The 22,073-nt window shown below is 33.9% G+C and overlaps 1 protein-coding gene across 3 annotated transcripts in view; it reads left to right on the top strand.

Annotated features, from left to right (window-relative positions):
• The window catches only part of SLC9A3 (solute carrier family 9 member A3), a 51,759-nt gene that overhangs the window by 16,909 nt on the left and 12,777 nt on the right, over nucleotides 1-22,073 (top strand). For all 3 annotated transcript variants that reach the window (XM_072328458.1, XM_072328456.1, XM_072328457.1), the window contains exons 2-8: nucleotides 8,584-8,886; nucleotides 14,137-14,297; nucleotides 15,353-15,431; nucleotides 16,120-16,297; nucleotides 17,235-17,455; nucleotides 19,385-19,587; nucleotides 20,404-20,493. In XM_072328458.1, the coding sequence (XP_072184559.1) occupies nucleotides 8,584-8,886; nucleotides 14,137-14,297; nucleotides 15,353-15,431; nucleotides 16,120-16,297; nucleotides 17,235-17,455; nucleotides 19,385-19,587; nucleotides 20,404-20,493 (1,235 nt within the window). The remainder of the gene's footprint in view (nucleotides 1-8,583; nucleotides 8,887-14,136; nucleotides 14,298-15,352; nucleotides 15,432-16,119; nucleotides 16,298-17,234; nucleotides 17,456-19,384; nucleotides 19,588-20,403; nucleotides 20,494-22,073) is intronic.

Here is a 22,073-nt window from a genome sequence, read left to right as displayed (position 1 = left end):
TTATTCTGTTGTGTGTTCAGGCTTTGGTAATTTTTTTTAGTAATTTATCTTAATACCATAACTGTTTCCACATACTACTAGTAACCCACTTCTTTGAAGTTCTTTATTTGTATGAGCAAAAGACAGAACATACTCAAATGGAGACTTGTTTTAATTCATTTATCATGTTAAAATAAAGGTCATAAGAAAACATTTTTCTAAAATTCATTGTATGAAATGAATCAACTCAGCATTTCTTGACATTTATTTCAGTCAGTTCTTCCCATATTGCTGTAAAATTATTTGGCATTCAAAAATTAGAGCCAGAAAAATGTGCCAGTGAAGATAATTTCAAAGCTGGAGGGATTTCAATATATGACTTTAATATAAAGTAAGGTAAGTTTCTTGCCCCAAAATACTTTCTAAGTTTGTACATAAAATCAGCTGGAATTTTCAACCTGAAACAATGATTGAGTCAAAACTACCCTACTGGTCAGGAAATTGCTGATGATTTTACTCACAATTATTTCTGACTCTTCTCATTGTTTTATATAGACAGCAACTTTCCTTTATTAAGTATGGAATTTTGTGTCCTGAAAGTGAATCCTTACACAGAAAAGCCATAGTAAACCTGAAATGAGCTAAGTCTGTGAGGAGCATTTTCTTGTACAAGAAGATTGTCTTTAAAACTTAATTCTAATACCTTTCCATAGAAAGTGAAATGGTTTTCTGATAATTTGCTGTCCCGTTTTATATTCTCTATTACACTTCAAGGTTTCTCTAATGTGCACTCTGCTCTCATTTTGAAATATTATTTTTGACTGTTCCCATTTATCTTTTAGTGTCGTTCAGTTCCATAAGGGCCAAGTGCTACACACTTGCACTGCAGTGGGACTGCTCCTTCAAAAAAGAACTATTTGGCATAATTATGATAATCTGTGCCCAACTGCTTAAACTTCATTATGTTCTAACTGCTTATAAAGATAATAGTTGCTTACTCACACACTTCTCTGAATTTGACTTGGGGCTATCTTGTTATGTTATGACCTGTCAACTGGGAACCTTGACCTGTATGTTGGTTGCGCTTTTAATTGCTAATGTATTTTGTTAATTGTTCACCTACAGAGAACAGTGACCCAAAATCTCCTATTTAATGAGCTCATTAAAATGCTGTACACTTTTTAAATGGTAAACACTTCATATGTGACAAATAAAGAAATCTTTCATGACTGGATAAAACTAAGCTTAGACCAGTTTATCTAAACAAGTTAAATATGAAGGACTTTGTCTTGCTTACAAAAAATACGCCCAAGATCAAGAATGAATACTATTAATATTTGTGTTCAAGTACTTTATTTAAGACAGGGAAGTGATTGCCCCATCTATTCCACCCTTGTGAAGCCCCCGCTGGAGTACTGTGTCCAAGTCTGGGAGACCCAACAAAAGAAAGATGCAGAACTTTTGAAAAGGGTCCAAGGGAGGGTTATGAAGATGATCCAAGGGCTGGAGCACCTCTCCTATGAAGACAGACTGATGAGACTAGTCTTGTTCAGCCTGGAAAAGGGCCTGGAAGGGTGTGGGGAGATCTCATTGTGGCCTTCCAGTATTTAAAGGGAATTTATAAACATGAGGAAAATCAAGTTTTTACAAGTGTTGATAGGGTAGGGAAGGGAGAATTTTTTAAACTAAAGAAAAGGAGATTTAGGTTAGACGTCAGGGAGATTTTTACTGAGAGTGTGGTCAGATGCTGGAACAGGTTACCCAGAGAGGTTGTGTGTGCCACGTTCCTGAAGATGTTTAAGTCCAGATTGGATGGGACCCTGCAGAATCTAATCTAGGATTTGATCTAGTGGCTGGCTTCCCTGCCTGTGCCAGAGGGGTTGGATCTTGTGGCCCCTTCCAACCCAAGCCATTCTATGATTCTTTGATTCTAAGACAGTACCCAAAGACCTATACCAGAAATACCCATACTGCTTGTTACATGATACATGAATATAAACAATTTGCTCCAAATTTCTTGATAGATGGAATATCTCTGATTTTCTTTCATCAAATCTTTTATATTGTGCTAGATTTGGTAAAAGCATATGACTGATTAATACAATAATTTACATTTCAACTAAGTAATTAGTAATAAGTAAAAGCTATTTCTTTAAATGTTTTCTATCACCTGTAGGTAAACAACTCAAAAATAACTAAATCAATTTGTAAGACTACACACAGAACAGAACCTGAAAAACTATAAAAAATACTATCAGTCATCTGACCAGGAAATAAATACTGAGTGTGCTCTGTAGATAAAGCTTAAAAAAGCAAATACAAATTATAATGATCAGCTTCAGCCAAGTGTAATCTGCTCAGACATTTCCTGGACAGATGAGAAAAGCAGTTCTCTGTGCTTTGTGCTTCTTTGAGTTTCTTTGAAATGAACCCTTTTAGAACACAATGAAAGATTTTTATTTTTTTTCTTTCTGGATTTAGACCTAAATGGATAGACATGTTACTAGGTGATGGAAGGAAGGAGAAGGTAAAGAAAGAAACTATGATGACTATGATGAGATTATTTGTAGATGCAATTAAAGTTCTTTTTTTTTTTTTTTTTTTTTGACAAGGCAGGTCAATGCAGGTTTTTGTTTGTTTGTTTGTTTTAATAATAAACAAAAAATGTAAGCATTCTACTGAAGGTTTCTGATGTAATTTCCATAAACATAATGCACTGTAGATCTCATTATTGAACTAAAATAAGTATGCAATCTTAAGAACAAGAGAAAATGAAAAAATATATATATCTAAAATATTAAGAGAAATTTCACTAAGGGAATGGTAACAAGAACTTCTACGTGACATTGTGAAAAAGAAGAGGGGCATGTGTATGTATGAACTGTTGACTGTGAGTCATCAATGGGATAATGAATCCAGGGTGTAGGTGAACTATAGATTATACCTGTGACTGGAAATTATTAATGTTTTTGGACATGATTCTATGGTAACTGATGCAGAATGCAGTCTATATTTCTGATGACTCTTGAACTCAGATTGAAATAGAGAGGGAGAGCTCAACTGGAGACTGAAAATAAACAGCTTAATTTAACAGTACAAAGACAAACAACAAAAAGAAATGGGTTTTTCTCTGTGGATATATAGCAAAAAATTAAGGATTTAATATCAGGGTTAAAGAGCTGTTTAAGAAAATTGAAGTAATTTTCACACAGTCAAATGGATATAAAATTGCTATGAATATTCTGATAGAAACTGGAATAAAATCTCTAAGAGGTGAAGGCTGATGATGTACCTTCACATAGGTTTAGCTGGAGCAAAAATCTCCAAAATGAGTATCATCAGGCATGGTATTGTGATAATGGAAGGTTTGGATATGTGATAAAGTAGTTCTTCCAGTTCTTATGATTATAATTGAAATTCCTAGATCCACTGTGAAGGCTGCATAAACAAGAGAGCTGGCAGGAAGATAGTATGGATAGCATATCTATAAAGAAAATGTACAGAATTACTAGAAGTTTCTGTATTTTGCTCTTACTTTTGGTCAGTCGCAAGGCTTCTCAGAATTCATAAAGAATCAAGTTTTGGATCTCAAATGTGACTAGATATCATATGATAATTTGATCTTTCCATATGAAAATAAAAACTCAAAACTGAAGATCACACTAATAGCATATTAGCAGTGTGTGCTTGACCCAGGCGAAAATACAGCTGATATAAACCAAATTGTCAGTAGTGGTGGAAAGAACTAAGAAATATTTGCCAATTGATTTCTTCACTTTCATGATGACTGTGGAAACCAAAAGGCTGAAAAATCTACTTGCAGTTTAAATTATTTTTTGATACCTTGGATTTTATTTGAAGATATATTAAAACAAACAAATAAATAAAAGGACAACCAAACATTTCAGTAGGTAAGTAATAGCATCATAATAAATCAGCTCTTAATTCTTATGAATGACCTGCTGCACATTGTTTACACGCTCTAGCTTTTGCAATTGGCAGTGACTGTGACACTCAGAATTTTTCTCAGTATTTACAGATCTTGACTTTAGACGGATAAAGTTAATGAAAAATGTCATCAGTCACTTAAGGAAGTGTTGGAGTTGCTGTATCAATTCAGGAATTTAACAGAATATTGAACAGATATTTCCAGCTTTTTAATTTTAAAACACTGTGTTTTCAGAAGGAGGACACTGTCTTGAAAACATTCATTTCAGCTGGAAACAAAGCAAAAAATTCCTGAATCCACTCACTGAAGTGTTTCTCTTGATATCTAAAAATCCAGTGTTGATGAAAAATAACAGGTCCTGTTAGAGAGTTTGGAACGAAATCAAGAAAAACCTACTTCAGCTTTTTTTGTTGTTGTTGTTTGTGGATCTACAGAATTAAATGACTTGAACTCAAACTGTACATGACATCATGTTTTTTACCCTCTTATTTTTTTATTCTTGTTACTTAACTTTCCTGTTTTGTTTTAGAAACCAGACTTTTGATTTAGTGAATGAGAAAAGGGCTGAACTGTTGAATCACTTCCTTTAAAGCAGTTTCAGGACACTTTAATGACTAGCAGACAGTTCACTGAATGTTGTAAATTCCACTGGAGGATTTAATCTAAGTTACTGTATTCTTAAAATGTGGGAAACTTACTTAAAGTATATTTTTTTTTACTGGATTCAAAAGAAACTGGACCCAACTATCAAATAGTAATCTGTTAATTTGTTTTGTCTTACTTGTGAGATATTTCAAATGCCACAGTTCCTTTTCATGGATCTTAAAAGGAAGAAGTGTCAGGGTTTTTTGTTTTGTTATGTTTTGTTTTGTTTTTCAGGAAGTTTATACTGTGCAATTGTTTCTCAACTTTGTAGGAAGCTTCTACTTCAGTGATGCTCAACTTGAATTTAAGTGGAGTTTATCCACAGTGCAGTTTAATCCACTGTCAAGCCAGGTTTAGCATGAAATGGCAAATGAAAGGCAAAAATTTTCTTTAAATATTGTGCTTATTTGCATTTCTTTGCTCTTTCCCTTGCCTCACTAGTAGGCACTTTTTAGAGTTGACAGCAGTGAAAACAGTCTAAATTTCACCTTTGTGTCACACAAAGAATAATTTATTTGAGCTTTCTGATGCTTGGGTTTCTTTCACTACAGTAGGTTCATGCTAAACTCTTTGTTTAAAATTTCTGGATAGTATTTTACTTCTCAGTCAGGTGAAATATCTATTCAAGCTAGACATACAGATGTGTGAGTGCCACTCTGAAAGCAATGCCTCCTATTTTATTATGTTGTCTCACACTCTCAGATGTTTGTTTTAAGGCAGTGCAGGTTGAACCTTCCTGCCAATATTCTGTTACATTTCGTTGTTATGTGACAGATGGCAGCAGAGGGTCAGTCTAACAAATTGGCATCTGGCATGGAAGTTCGTATGAAGCAAAGGTGTGTAATTGAATTCCTCTATGTGAAAGTAATTGTACCCACTGATGCTTGCTAAAAGTTTGTGAAGACCAACTAATGGATGGTAGCAGAATGAAGCAGTGGGCAGTGCTTCTCAGCCATGGCAACAATGATGTGAAAGACAAACCACATTCTGGATTGTCATGCAACTTTTTATGAGCATGGCATGCAGGCTTTTGTTCACCATGGCAAAAATGCATGGTTAATGGTGGTGACTATGCTGAAAAATACTGATTTGTAGCTGAAAATTTGCTCTATCAAATAGTATTATTCTGCTCTTTGAATTTGTTATAGTGTCCATGGAAATAAATAAGAGGCATTACTTTTGGAGCAACCTATGTAATTAAAGCTTCCTGATCTTCTACTTACTTTTTCTTGGTTACTCCACTTTGTAGGGCTATTTCTGGATCTCTCCAAAGCTATCAACATACTTGGAGTATGTCGGAGACATAACCTCTAAACAATGAATGTTAAAAAAATGTTAGGGAATGAATTTGGTATTAATGTTTATCATGTCCCACAGATGCTATAACTACATTGCACAATCTTTACTAAATGTAATTTATGCACATAACTTGAAAAAGAATTTAAGTGAAAATATGAACTCAACATTCCAGTTGAATCCTAGTTTGAAGTTATTTCATGTAATTGCATCAGCTGTGGAATTTTCTTTTTACTTATTTCTAGGATTACAGACACCATGATTCTGCTAATCTTAGTAAGTACTATCTGCCTGCAGAATTACTTATGTGGTCACTATAAAACAAATGTGTTTTAATGATAAGATTATACTTCATCCAAATGAAGAAAAAGAAAGAAAGAAAGAAAGAAAGAAAGAAAGAAAGAAAGAAAGAAAGAAAGAAAGAAAGAAAGAAAGAAAGAAAGAAAGAAAGAAAGAAAGAAAGAAAGAAAGAAAGAAAGAAAGAAAGAAAGAAAGAAAGAAAGAAAGAAAGAAAGAAAGAAAGAAAGAAAGAAAGAAAGAAAGAAAGAAAGAAAGAAAGAAAGAAAGAAAGAAAGAAAGAAAGAAAGAAAGAAAGAAAAGAAAGAAAGAAAGAAAGAAAGAAAGAAAGAAAGAAAGAAAGAAAGAAAGAAAGAAAAGAAAGAAAGAAAGAAAGAAAGAAAGAAAGAAAGAAAGAAAGAAAGAAAGAAAGATAAGAAAGAAAGAAAGAAAGAAAGAAAGAAAGAAAGAAAGAAAGAAAGAAAGAAAGAAAGAAAGAAAGAAAGAAAGAAGGGGAAGTGACCTTACCTTTTTGTATTTGCTTGTACTGGATTTCTCTTTTATGTAATAACTTTCCTTTCTACAGCCTGCATTCCTGAATTAACAGAGTAGAAGAATTCATTGCTAATAAAACTCAAATGTGTGGGTGTTGCTGTAGCTGATTCACGGGAACAGCTTCTAGGAGAAGGGGAGAAGGCTGCAGTGTTATAAGCAAAATCTAGTTGAGTTTTCAGGGCTTACTGGGAGAAAGTAGTTCTTGATTGTAAAACCAAGAATTAGCTGAAAGACATCTGTTAGATTCTTAATATCTTGTCTTGAAATATTTTAAATGTTTTACTGTTTGTTTTTTGTTTTTGTTTTTTTTTGTTTTTTTTTAAGGTTTTAACTTCTTCTTGTTATAGTTTATCCTTAACATAGGAATAGGTAAAAGAGATTACATTTAGTAGCATTAGCTCAGTACTATTCATTTTCAGGGATGAGGATATAATCCCTACTACATGAGGTAATAAATAAGTTGATAATTCACTAACTGGGAATTCAAGGAATAAAGAACAGCCAGTAATAAAGTCTTTTGGAAAGTTAAAAGCTACAGTTTTTACACATGGAATATTGGCTTTTTTTTTCTATATTTTCTCTCTCTCTCTCTCTCTCTCTCTCTCTTTTTTTTTTTTTTTTTTTTTTTTTTTTTTTTTTTTTTTTTAACTAAAGCAAAATTTGAGGGATTTTATTATAAAGAGGAAAAACTGTGAAAACTACAGAATTTGTTTCTGTGGAGTATTATGTAGCTACTGATTACATGACCCAAATGATAAAGTGGACTAGCATAGGTTAGCCAGCTTCACTGAGTGCTGTTTACTTTTATGTGTGATTGCTGTTTTTTTAAATCCCATTCTCAAGCTATGTTCTAAAATGGCTTAGTTTTCAAATCTCGTCTACAAACACTTAGGAAATGTGCATTCGTGCTCATTGTTGTGGGAATGCTGATGTAGGCAGGCTGCTGTCATTTTTCCTGTAATGTTTTCTCTTCTGATCGGTCCGTGGATGTTACACAACTATAAGGATCTTTTTCTGCTGCTACCATTGTGATGAGCTATGCTTCTAATGCTACCTGAGTAGATGCAGCCAGGAGAAAGACAGACAGTTCAAAAATGGGGCCCTAAAATTACTTTGAAAGGTAACTTGCAAATATTTGACTAGGGCAAATACTTAAATGGGAGACTCTGAGAATGAGTCAACCTGGTTTAAGACCTCTGCATAGTCAAGGGAAAGATTCTTCTGCTATACTTTAGAAAATTGGAATATTTAATGACCGAAATTCTTGCTGGGGATATATTGAGGTAAGGGCCCTGAAGTGATCTCCCATTTTGTCAGCTCCTTTTTGTTCCTTTTGCAGGCTACATTTTCATATAATATTCTTCAGTAATTTTAAATAGACTTGTCTTGAAACTACTTATTCTTTTGGTTTACTTTTCTTTCAACATACCTGCTAGTGCACTGCAAACTTCTGAAGACAAATATTGGGATCTTACATGCATATTTTTAGATACAGAACTAAACCACAAAGGAATATATTTCCAACAATTTACTATTTCTTTTCATTCTTGCACTTAGTGCCATCTTTCCTTAAGCAGATCTTTCACAGAGAAGATAGTCCAAGAAAAGAAATAAAAGTGGAATACTGGTTTCATACGAGGTTAAATATGAATTAAATATTCCTTCTGCATAAAATCTGATAATCAATGTTTTTGTTTTGTTTTACAAGACAATGGGTTTTGGGTTCTGACACAGTCTGTATCCCATATATTACATGCATGCTTTGGGGGTCCTAATAGCAACAAAAGCAGGAAGTTTGTTTCAAAATGACCAGCTAGCAACTGTTGATAGAAATTGTTTCTTCTTTTCAGTTCTCATACGTTGTTTTCCTTTTTTCATTGCAGTTTTCCACTTGTCTCACAAAGTCACTCGGGTGGTTCCAGAGAGTGCTCTACTGATTGTTCTTGGTGTCTTCCTTGGTGGCATTGTATGGGCAGCAGATCATATTGCCTCTTTTAAGCTTACACCAGAGGTATTTTTTTTCTATCTGCTGCCTCCCATTGTTCTGGATGCTGGATATTTTATGCCAAATAGATTATTCTTTGGAAATCTTGGTTCCATCCTTTTGTATGCTGTCATTGGGACCGTATGGAATGCAGCCACAACTGGTTTATCTCTCTATGGTGTCTATCTGACGGGAATAATGGGTAAGTTTGTTCTGTTAGAAGGTACACTTGTGAAAGTTACTGGATGCCAGCTGTTACAATAGGGTGATGCATTGCAACTTAACAGCATTTTTCATCAGAAAAGTCAAGCTTTAACTGGAGCAACTTGTAATAATATTTTCCAAATTTCAGAATGATTTGAGAACTCATCTCTGAATTAAGAAAATCAAAAGGGACTTGTATCCATGCCTCTCATATTTCTGTGCTCTTAATGTCTGCATACATTCTCAGGATCAAGCTCAGGAATCATCCTTCGTCTGGTCATCTGAACAAAACAATACATTCTGAAGGGTTTGTTTCTTCCTACTGTGGTAGAAAACTTAAAAGTTAACATTGAAAGGAAATGTATCTCTTCCAACAGGTCTAATATCAAGGAAGCAATGTTTACTGAGTGGGTATGTACTCATGGCATCTGTATTTTGTATTCTGATGCTAAAAATTTTGAGTAAAGACTCACAGAGCCAAGTAGCACATGGACTTTATCTTAACTTTGCTATGGTATACAAGGGCATGGAGATGCTAGAAGAGGCATGGAACAACGACTCTTTTTCTCTTCAGGCAGGTGTGACATGCAAATAAGCTGTGTACTGCCACCTAAACAGCAATAATTTGCACGAATTGTGCTTTGCATGTGTTTTGAAGTAGGAATCCTATTTATGTCCTTTTTTTGTTTGTTGGTTTGTTTGTTTGTTTTTTGTATCCTCACTGATGCTCAAGTGACCTTCTAGGACAAAATTCCCTTAGGTCATTGAGTTCCAGAAGGTATAAAACAGTATAAATATATTGAGAGTGGTATAAATATAATGCGCTTTACCTGTGCACATTGCCCATTTGTTCTTTGCAACTTGTGCTGAGATCCTGGACGGAGTGAGTCACTCTGAGATGTCAAGGTGTGTGTTGTGTTGTTGAATAGGCTCAACAACCTGTCAGGAGTCTTCTCTCTGACAAAAGTAGTGCAAAATACACTCAGGGTAATTTACCAGACTTCTTTTTCATCCCAGCTATATGAATGCCTCAAATATTGAAGTTCACAGATGTTTCAGAGTAAAATATTTTCTCATGAAGAATGAAGATATTAGGAGAATATTACAGAAGATAAGGTAGTAGAATTTTTCCCCACTTTCTAGTGTCTAATACCAGCACCCAGCACAGAGAGCAGGGGAATCTGGAGCTGACTTCTTTAAACACACCATTGTGATACTTGTTACCTTCATTTTAAGGGAAACCTGTAGCTGAATTTCTTGTCTTTATATGAAAACCTATCTATGAAAGAAGAAAGAACTAGACTACAAATTTGTTCATAGGAAAATTCATCTTTCTGTGGTTATCATAAATAGTTATATCAGCATCTTTGATAGAGATACCTTACTTTTTAGATACTTAACTGACTTTGAGACTTTGGTGAATGGGAAATGCAGAAAGCTTTTTATGTAAATATAGCATCTATGTTAATTGTAACATAGCAACATTAAGCAAACAGTATAGTATTAAATACTGGCATAATTTTCCACACAGTGTTGCTTGATAGTGCAACAGATTGGACAAGAATTTCTTTCTTTTAATACCCAAGCTGCTTTTGTTTTGATAGTTTCATGGAACAGTTTAAAAAATACTGTCAAGCTATTTTTATTAACATCCTCTTTTGGAAAATAGAATGAATGATAATTACTGATGTAAAAAAAAAAAAAAAAAAAAAAAAAAAAAAAAAAAAAAAAAAAGGAAGATAAAAATCATGAAGAGAAGAGCATTAGAGCATTGACCTCTGTATGACATGTGAAATATTTTCTTGAAAACCCATTTACCTATTTACCTTCTTGCTCTCATCCAAATCCTTACACAGTTCAGGACTGACTGTATAAGCTGTGTTTGATAGCTGCATATTTTGTTTCATTGTTATGTGATTATGTTGCTTTATCACTATGCAGATCTTTCAGTGACAGAACCAAAACTGTACTAATATTAGTTCTAACTGTTCTAGTACTAGAACTAGTTCTGATACTGAAACTGAATTTACAGTTAAACGGAGAATCATCCTGCACTGCAGACCACAAGCTCTATAAGCTAAATGTGGAAGATGTTCACCAAGGCAGACTATTAACTGACGTGCCTCACAAATTTAAATGTTTTGATAGAGCATAATTGGTAACTGTCACAACCTGTTTTAGCAACAAGGCATACCATAACCTACTAGAGCTCTAATTTGAGTCACAGAGTAGGCCAGAGAAGCCTGTCCCTAATTTAAACTATGTCATTCTCTGTCAAAACTAAATGAGACTTCAAATTATCTACATGACGCATACTACTAATCCACTAAATTCACTGTGTTGACCTCCAAGATGTCATCAAGATCTGAGCACCGGACTTCATGAAAAGCCTTGCTGTTTTTTCTTGTTTGCTGAAGACAGAGAAGTGCTGAGCTACTCAGTTTTTTGGAGAGTTCATAGTACCCTGTTGTTGAATTTCTAGAACATATTTTTGTTTCTACACTGCTCCTTCTATAGTTGGAATGGATACTGTTTAAAGTAAAATAATTAATATGTAGAAATGTGTAGTCACTAATGAATAAGATGCAAGAAAAAAATTTTCTTTCAACTCTACCATGGAATCAACGTGTAATCATTTACTTCACACTGATCATCAATATGAAAGTGGTTAATCCAAGTTGAATTACATAGATTTCCTACATAGATAAAAATTCCAGAAGCTCTTTGTTTGCATTTGTGTTCTTATAGGTACCATAATTTACAGAATTGAAAGAGTCAAGGTGGTAATAACAAAGAAATCTTTCCTTAGAAGAGAAATATTTTCATCACTTAGCTATTAACCAGCAGCCATGCAGGACAGGAAGAAGAATCCAATGAATCTTCTGTCTGTCTGCACTGAACTCTTCACAATCTGCCATAAAACCAACACTGGCAAGCATGCTATAGCACTGTGTAATTGTGGTTGTGCTTAACACTAAGGCATTTTTTTCCCTGTAAAAGTTCTTGTGGCAATATGTTAAGTGTGTATGCGAGTCTTAAATTGTGCCCAGCAAACTTAACTTGCTCAAGTGTTACTGCTGACAGTTAGTGACTCCAGACTTCAGTGATCTGGAGGAAGCAATGATCTTGTATCCCTTGGAAAGATCTATTTGTCTAACCAAAAGTCTGGTCTAGCAACCCCATGCTTCTTGACACTAAGATGTAGGAATTATAGATGTGTCCTAACCTTTCCATAAATATTTGCTTACTAGCTTTGCAACTCTTCAAAGAATGTACCCATGATTATAATTGGTAACATATAAAAAAAGATAAGAAATCTCAGTGAGCCAAGTTATTTTAAAGGCTTATTGTACCCTGATATCTGATAATTATTATCATTGAGCTTCTCTTTCTTTAAGTGTGGCAGAAATTGACATCATTTGTTGGAATCTTTACTTAGATTTAAGTTCAAGGCTGTTCTCAAAAATTTTGGCACAGTCTCCATCTCACTGACTTGACCTTCCTCTCACATGAAAAGTGGATTCAGTCCTCATTCACTGTCCCATATGTCCAAAAGTGAACAAATCTATCACTTCATTATTATTATTATTTGGTTTTGTTTTTTGTTTGTTTGTTTGTTTTTAATAGTAGTTCTCTATATATTTTTTATGCAATGAGTTTTAGTTTTCATGGCCTTAGCAAGGCCCCTGAGAGAATGTGTTTTTCTCCAGCTTCCTCAGACCACTGGCTTTTATAGCGTACCACAGAGTATTGTCTACTCCTGTCTGTGCCTTCCTATAAAAGTGTCCTTCTCTTGAGTAAATATACCTATGTATTTTGTAACAAATATTTGGAATCTAGTTTCTCTCTCAGTTACTTTTTAAACACTAAATACTCTGGATTTAAAAAAGTGTTCCTGTTAAGGGAGTGGACATGTTGCAATAGAAGCATTTTACAAGTAATATCAATCTCTTAGGTAAGGCTACTGTCTATTTTCTGACTCCTTCTAAATAACTGTTTCAGATCAATTTCTTCCTCACTTATATAAATCATACCTCATATGGACCTCTGCATTGTGTTTTCGTGAATGAATTCTGAACCTTCTTTGTTCTTCCTCATATAATCTTTTTTCTCCTCTTGATGAACCTTGTTTTCTCTTCCATCCACTAATGAGCACAGAGGGATTTTTCCTGTTCTCTACTCTTGCAAAAATCTGTTCCTCAGATAAAAAGGACTGGAATCTCACTCTTGATTGCATGAAGAAGGTAAATTTTGCAAGATCTTTAGGAAAGTATGCAAAGCCATCTTTCTTGCTTTCCCTTTGCTGTTACTTTTAAAATGATAGTGCATGCCTCATTCTGTTTGCACATATTTCTGTTTCTATAGGTGAACAAAGCAAACAATAATTAATACAAGATAAAAACTAATGAAATAAATACTATATTTCTTTGTCATCAGAATCCTGTAGGTCCAAAACCTTTGAAACCATCGATTAAAATAAATAAATAAATAAATAAATAAATAAATAATGTCATAAAAATATCAACAGCAGCAGCAACAAAAAACAATGAACAATAACAACAACAACAACAAAAACCACCGTGATTCAAAAATCTCATGAACTACAACACAAACACATTAAAGGTGTGCCTTTTAATCAACTATTTATAGAGCTCACCTGCAATGTAATACTGGCCTCATGGAACATAATTTGGGAACAACTGGGTCAACTACAGCTGTCAATACACATCTACTTGTACAGAAATGCCAGAAATACTGCATAAGTGCACAGAGTGTTGTTAATCTCCCACTGTAGTTATTCTCACTGAGCGAAAGACAAATTTGGCCTAAAGTGGCATGAAGTATTTTGGAACATTTATTTCAGGGGTACTGGTATATTACTTTAGCCATCTTTTCTGTTCTCAACTATCCTGAGACATTTTACATAAGAAAAATGATACATCACGTAACTACAATGGCAGTTTACATCTGGAAAAAATTATCTTAGGTGCCTTGCCATAAGAATTAGGCTGTACTGCTTCCAGAATCTGAGTTAGATGGTAAAATTTTGGATTTAATAAGTCCCATAGGACACAAGGTGACGCCATGAGGAACATGTTATGTAGTTTATATGCCATACTTTCCTGTTAATTCTTAGAATCCCTCTTTTGAAGGATTTTGTTTTATCTATGATATAACAGTCTGACATTATTACTACAGATAATGCAAAGATGAATCTGCTTATGGTCTGTGTACTTTGTTTTTGAAGGCCACCTGGACAGTGGATTGCTGGACTTCCTCTTGTTTGGCAGCTTGATTGCTGCTGTGGATCCTGTTGCTGTGCTGGCGGTATTTGAAGAGGTCCATGTCAACGAAGTTCTATTCATCATTGTTTTTGGAGAATCACTTCTGAATGATGCTGTAACTGTGGTAAGTGAATTATATATCCCAAGGTCACTCTAACTCTCAAATGGCTTTTGTTTTTGTTTGTTTCACATTTGTTTGTTTTGTTCTTATTTCTGATGTGCATTCTCATAAATGAAATACTTTATTTTCAAGGTATTTCTAGAACCAAATATTAAACTTTTGATAAACTCCTGTATCAACATCTCTGGTTTTCACAAGGAAACAAGCTTTTGCTACCGTGTAATGAATAAAAATACAAGAAAACTTTATTACTCGTTGAAAAGAATTCAGAATAGAACAGTAAGCATAACCAAGAAAAAGTATAGCTTATGAAAAAGTATAAAACAAGTAAGGTTGTCTTACTGTAAAATATATGGCATTCTTTAAATGTAAATTTGTAAAAGACTGTTGCTATAGAAGAAAATAAGGGTAAGAAATGGCAATTATGGCAAAAATTAATGGGTTTAGCTGAAACAACAAAACCAAAGAAAGCCACAGTAAAATACTCCTCCATCACTAGAGGTCTTTAAAAACAGGTGAGACAAGTACCTACCATTATACGAGAATAATACTCATACAAACATATAATCTCCTAAATTGGGTAAATAGATTTCTTTACTTTCAGCATTATCCATTTTTTTGAAAGTTTTAGTACAAAATTAATTCTCTCTTATGTTTACATATGTTAAATGTGTTTCAGTCCAAATTTATTAATAATATCTTGTTATAGTCATACTAGCTTATTTATCTTATGCAAGCAGAAAAAAAAAAAATCTTCTGCCAAAAGCATGTATTTTAGAGTCATTGATAAGTGTCTCATGAAACTCATATACATCTAATTGTTCATAAAGAATCATATTTACATAAGGAATGGAAAAGCATTTTAAACTAATTTGTTTGTTCTCATTCCACTGTACCTTTTTTGCAAAATTAAAATTCTGTGAAATCTTTTCCCTCCATGCAAAATTACCCTTGGTCATAAATAGGTTCAGAATTCATAATGTTGGGGCTCATAACGAGATTATTTCAATACGTTTAATTCAGGAGCAAGTACTAAGACAGTTTACTTTTCTTTTCAGGTGTTGTACAATGTGTTTGAATCTTTTGTTGCAATAGGACCAGAGAATGTTACTGGGATTGAATGTGTCAAAGGCATAGGTGGGTAGAGTTTAATTCTGTATCATACCACTGGTGTACATACACTGACTTTTAAATAAAATTTTATTATTGTGCTGTCAGAAACTGCTGCTTTTCAGCCTTTTCCCTGATCATATTCCTACACTGCTACAGAATATGAGGAGAGAATAAACCTGAAAGAATTCTTTAAAAAAATAAACAAGTGAAAATTCACAAACTTTCGGGAAATTTGTTTCGACTTGTCTGTTTATATTTGTTTGAGAATCAGTAGATGTCGATTTCAGTTGCTAAAATCACCAAACTCAGTGTCAAGCAGCAATATTTGCCTAAAAATTTAGTCACTCTTTCCCATTCTAAGTTATCCTGTGAGTCAATGTATTAACAGTGACTTTGACATATTCCATAACAGTAGAGGAAAAATAATTGTTCAGACTAAGTGGGCTTTGAATAAGCCCAAAAAGGTAATGCTCAACAGAAAATAAGCTTGTTGGTTTTTGTTCGTTTTGTTTTGTTTTGTTTTCCCTACATGGTGTTGTTCCTATACCAAGTACTCCTAAGAATTCTTTTTGTTGTATTGGTATTCTGGAAATAATTTTGTGAAATGTTCTCCAAATTCTTCTCCGATTTGCTGGCCATACAGTAAAAGAGGAACTAGTTCAGAATTCTAGATTTCTACTGTTTAAGTTGTGTTTGTTTTCTTGTATTTCAGTGTCATTCTTCGTGGTAAGCCTGGGTGGGACACTTGTTGGCATTTTCTTTGCATTTCTGCTCTCATTGGTCAGCCGTTTCACCAAGCACGTCAGAATCATCGAACCTGGATTTGTTTTTATTATTTCCTACCTGTCCTACCTTACAGCAGAGATGCTTTCTCTTTCTGCTATCCTTGCGTAAGTCCTTTTTATTGTTGTCTGTGAATAATGGGGTTGAGAAGACAACATAGTTTCTGAAAACATTGAGAAGAAAGACCTAAATTACACAAAGCAGCTACAGAAGACAACAGTTCTAAAACTGATGTTGAATATTTCTGTCTTCTCATCATTGATGACTATAGTTTGCTAATGCCATGATTATTTATCCCCCCAAAACAATTCAACTTTTATAGTGTTTTTTGTGCAACACAAAAACATTATTTGCAAAATACAGTTTTGGTTCTTTCCTTTTGTGGTTCATAATACCTCAGTAATTAACAGTTGTCCATTTTTATTGACACTCCACAATTTCTAACTGAAACAATGATTTTCTAAGGCACTCTGTGGCATGCATTACATGCTGCTTTCACTCTCCAGATTGACCTCTTTAGGTTTCCCTGAATTTGTTCTGTTTTATCTTGACTGATCTTTTGTGGTCTTTTTTTTTTTTTTTTTTTTTTTTTTTTTTTTTACCTTTTGTGGTTTTTCTTCCTTTGATATCCATTGATTTCTGTCATATCTTTCTTCTCAGTTTTGCTTGACATGCCTATAGATATTACAGTTATTAGTATATTTATTACCTGAAAATGTTACTGAAAATAGATCATTAGTTTAAGCATCAATCTAATGTAAAGAAGAATTTTCTTTTTTTTTAATACAAATCAGTATAATAAACTGAAAAGCAGAAGAAATGGAGCTCTTTTATTATCCAGTGAAATGCTATCATCAGATATTTTGGGAGTCACCTCAGGAGAAATGTTTGAGAAATGCTTTTTAACCAGATGAAAAAGCACAATGACCTCTGATTGTATTTTTTGTATGTTTGATGGTAAGACTTTGTCACTATGTCACAGACTAATATTAAATGTTACATAAAATATTTTTTGAACAGTTGGATCATTTTTTTCCCCCCTAGGATAACATTCTGTGGCATATGCTGTCAAAAATACGTCAAGGCTAATATATCTGAACAATCTTCTACAACTGTAAGATATACCATGAAAATGTTGGCCAGTGGAGCAGAAACAATCATCTTCATGTTCCTAGGAATTTCAGCTGTAGACCCAGAAATTTGGACTTGGAATACAGCTTTTATACTCTTGACTCTGGTATTCATCTCAGTATATAGAGTCATTGGTAAGGGGATAATCTTCTTCTTTGTGTTGTCGGTATATATTCTTTTGCCCAAACCAAACAAAACCAAGACAAATCAAACCAGCTCATTCGTTTTAGTTGAATTTATGGTTGTTGTCAGTTAGTAAGGAAGTTTTTTACAGTAATATTTATTGTAAGTGGAAAATATAATAGGATTTTACTTCTGTGAGTTAATCTCTAGCCCAGTAAGTAAGTCATTCACGTAGTTCATCTATTGGCTAATTTCTGTTGATGAACACATTATTTACAAAATCTCCCAATGAAATGAACTTTGTTCTTTATATTAAAACCTAGAAAAATAAACTTGTGAGTCCTGCCAGCCATCTCTTTTCTTCAGCTCTTTCAATGTGGTAATAAAGAGATTAGTCTTAAGCTAATTTTATGGTTGACTTCATATTTGAGATGCACAGTGATGTAAGACCATATACAATTACACTACAGGTTCTCTGGCTTGAGAAATAATTCTCTGGGCTTGTGAAAAACTGAGTAAATAAGTGTGTGGCAGGTAAGGATTATGTACTGTCAATGTACTGGACTTGTATAAGTTTGCAAACATTCAGAATACTGGTAACACTGCCTAAATGCATACTTCTACAATTTAAGACTGTTTTGTGAAATAGCAAAAGGCTCAGAACAGAATGAGGTACTTCTTGTGAGTAACATGCATTTCGATTTCATGCGTGTGCTCACATCTTGGAATTTTCTTGTTTATTCGAATATCTGGTTTAAGTTACGCACCAGCTGAACCACCTACCTAGCTGGAAGGTTTCCTAACTCTGCAATCACATTCAGACTGAATGAGCTGAATAAAAGATCTAGTACCATGTCCTCATTTCTAAATAGTCTGTAACCATTTTTCATTTTGCTCCTCCTTACCAATTAGGGTGTGTAATGTGCTTAAACAGGCTTTCATTTTCTAAACTTTATCATTTGTTGTTTTCGTAGTATTAATTACAATCCTGTAATGTGAGTGAGCACTAAACAGTAAATATTCAGCAATGACAATATGAATCCATGTAAGTAATTAAACTTAAACCTTGATAAATTACTAAAGGTCTGATGATATTGGGCCTTTTCTTTGTACGTGATTACAGCTATTATGCCCTCAGAGAATTAGATTAGTGACATGAATTAATTTTCAAGGTCCCTTTCATCAGAGGCCTTTCTTACAGTGATATATATTTTTCTTTTCTTAGTATAACCTCCAAGTTCTCTAAAAATAGAAGTATTTCCTTTGGTCTGACAAATGTAATGCTCCTGGCCTGCTGTGTTGGGATGCACATTCTGTGCCACTCACAAGAGTGGTGAAGCAGCTTTCCTTCTGAATGGCCATACTATGACTTCTAGAACCTTAGGTCAAGCATCTCTAGAAGGCAGTATCTCATCTGTAGACCTGAAGGTGGTGTCAGCATAATGATACAACTCCGCGTAAGGAACTGACAGTGATGATACTTTTAGTATGATTTTTTAAAACTACCACACTTACCACGCTTCCTAAATCAACAGGGTTGCAACAATTTTATGTTTTGGTATTTTGTGCTATTAAAATATCCTGTGCATGTAATTCACTACAGTGCAGAAGTTCTATTAGTTTTCAGACATTACATTCAAAGAACAGCACATAGCAGAATTTCACCTTCAGCGCCTGTGTTAGAGGAAGAAAAATTCTTGCCTTATATGTAAGGACAGCATTCTTAGATCATAAAATAAGCTTCTTCTAACTCCTCTAACTAAGTGTGAAGGGGAAGATATGAAGTGGCCCCAGCCTCCTTGGCGGTGTAGAAGTACAGTGGGTGAAGTAGAAGGTGTAAAGAATTTGTTATGAAATTCATACTGTTTCTGTTACACACTGTTGAGATACTGACATTTAATAAGAGCATTTCTAGTCATACCAGTATTTTTTTTTTATAGGTGTAGTTTTACAGACTTGGATTCTTAACCACTACAGAATGGTCCAATTGGAGATAATAGACCAGGTAGTGATGTCATATGGTGGACTACGTGGAGCAGTTGCTTTTGCTCTGGTTGCACTTCTGGATATAGAAAAAGTGAAAGAGAAAAACCTGTTTGTCAGCACAACTATCATTGTTGTATTTTTTACTGTTATTTTCCAGGTAATTTTTCTTCCTAAGCATGTTTTTTGCAGGGAAAAGGAGTCTCTTTAAAGTATTAGGCCTTCTCAGCTGAAGGTTGCATATTGTTTCACTGAACTGAAAGCATAATTGACTTCGTAATTTTAGTAACAAAGATCCTATTTTATGTTTTCATACAGTACCACATGGGACAAAACACAATTTCCTCTGTGCTAAAAAATGTTCAGTCATAGCTGCTTGATATTAATAGTACTAAAGTTAATATCTAGCTAAACATCCTTCATCTCATAGGAATAACTATAGGGAACAGTTCTTCTTATTGGCAAATACGATCATTAAACTGATCTACCTGAGCAAGCGTAAGCTGTTCTTTTATAAGATGGCAATAAGCAGTAGGACAAGAAAGCATTTCGCATCCAAACAAAGCAGCAATTTGTGGATGGAAAAAAAAAAAAATTAAAAAAAAAAAAAAAGAAGATTTTTGAAATTGTGATGCATCAGTACACTCCAATTTGAAAGACTTCACAAAAGTATCAAAAATGTAATTTCCATAACAAATCATGTATATGTGTGGAAAACAAACATGCACTAGTATAGGAAATACTCAGCCTAGCGGTGCTATATAGAAGATACGTTTTTTTCTGCTGTTTGATGGCTTTTCAAACCTTTGTAACAGTATCTGAGGGTTCTGCATTATTTTACTTCTAATGGGGAGAGGAAACAAGTAGAAAAGTATGATAAACAACATATACATGCATAAAACCACTTTATTTAAGACTGTTCAGCTGGAGGAACATCTAATACCCAAAGTATTTATTATCATGTCTAATTGCCTAGGGACTGACAATCAAGCCTTTGGTACAGTGGCTGAAAGTGAAGAAAACTGAACACAGAGAACCAAAACTCAATGAGAAACTTCATGGAAGAGTAAGATGCTTTTAAACAATATTGTGACATCGTTTGAATTTTTACAGAATGCCTTGAGAGAGAAAACTGTAAAAGAAAAATTATTTCTGGGAGAGAGAAGGCAAGCAAATTCTAATTTATAGAGCAAAAGACTTCAAGTTTATCAAGAGTTACTGGATTGAGTCCAACAAAAGCATATGCAACATTAGTTTTTTGTGTTCATTTGCTTGAAAATACACTAGTGCAGACAGAACTGGGGAAACAGCTGGAATAATATTCTTTGTCTTCATGTAAAAGAGGAAGATGTTTGATTGAAGGTAGATAGGGCAAAGCATGTGGAAGAAAGTTTATTTTTCCTTCTTAATTATTGTATATTTATGAATACAAAATGAAAGCAGGCTTTGCAGTGTGCATATGACATACAATTGCAGATTAATGGTAATGTTTTTAGTCCTATTTTGAATGGTGTGTGTACCCACATTTATTTAATCTTTGAAAAGATTTTGAAATGTGCCTCCTTGGATCTCTTACAGTTCACACAACAGGCTCTAAGACTATCAGACATCTTGTTTAATTTGTAACTCTGCAGATTTACACAACTATGCCTGCATTAAACATTTTAATATGTACTTGTGGAACCTTCTAATCTGTCTGCTTTCAAGCTGGAGGTTACCTGAAGTGCAGCAACACGAGCAACAACTTAGTAATGGACAGGGTATATTTCTGAGGAATCCTTTTTAAGACTACTGAACAAATATGTTTTTAGTATCCAGCAGAAAAGTTGCTTCATTTACAGATAGAGTATTTACCCAGAAATAAGATTTTGATGTTTTACTATTTGAAAGTCAGAAGTCTCTTGCCAGAAATTTATTCTATCTGACATAGGATATACCTTTGTGTCACTGAGCAGAAAAGTCTGAACAGTAATATTAACGATCACACTTTACTGTGTTAACTGATTCACCACTATATTCTAGCACATATCATCTAGTAAATGTGGTCCTAAGAGGAATATAAACTGCAGCCTTTAAACAGGGCAGTATCCATTCCCAGGGAGTGGGAGAGAGGCACCTTATTTACAGTGTTATTTTCTCCATTTCTATGTCAGATGTCTCCCGAAACAGTATCTAGTAATAAATGCAGAAATAATTCATATCACAAGTGGTTATTTATGCAGCATGCTGTAGATTCTGTAGTAATTAGTTCAATAGAAATTAAAATGTTAACAAGCATATAAAGAAAAAGATCAACTTCTGCTGTAACTGCCTTGTCTTTACTCAAAAGTTGCAATCCTCAGGATTGTTATCAACCATGTGATAATAAATAAACTATGGCATTTTGTTCTGGATACTAAAGGAATAGCTTCTACTTCTGCTCTGAGGAAAGATACTGAAAAATTAAAAAAATCAATATTAGGAAATACTTTCAACTAACTTGAATCATCAACACTAATAATGACTCTATAATTTTTGGGCCAAAATGGAGATGTAAAATGAGTCAACAATGAGTCTTAAAACTGAATGTCAATAAAATGAAGGCTTAAGTACCTTCTTGCTGAGACCTCATAAATTATGAATAGTCAGTGAATTTGCAAAGGAGTA

Source organism: Excalfactoria chinensis, chromosome 2 (genome assembly GCF_039878825.1).
Source record: "Excalfactoria chinensis isolate bCotChi1 chromosome 2, bCotChi1.hap2, whole genome shotgun sequence".
Classification (NCBI taxonomy): Eukaryota; Metazoa; Chordata; class Aves; order Galliformes; family Phasianidae; genus Excalfactoria; species Excalfactoria chinensis.
This window is presented reverse-complemented; position numbering and strand designations above follow the sequence as displayed.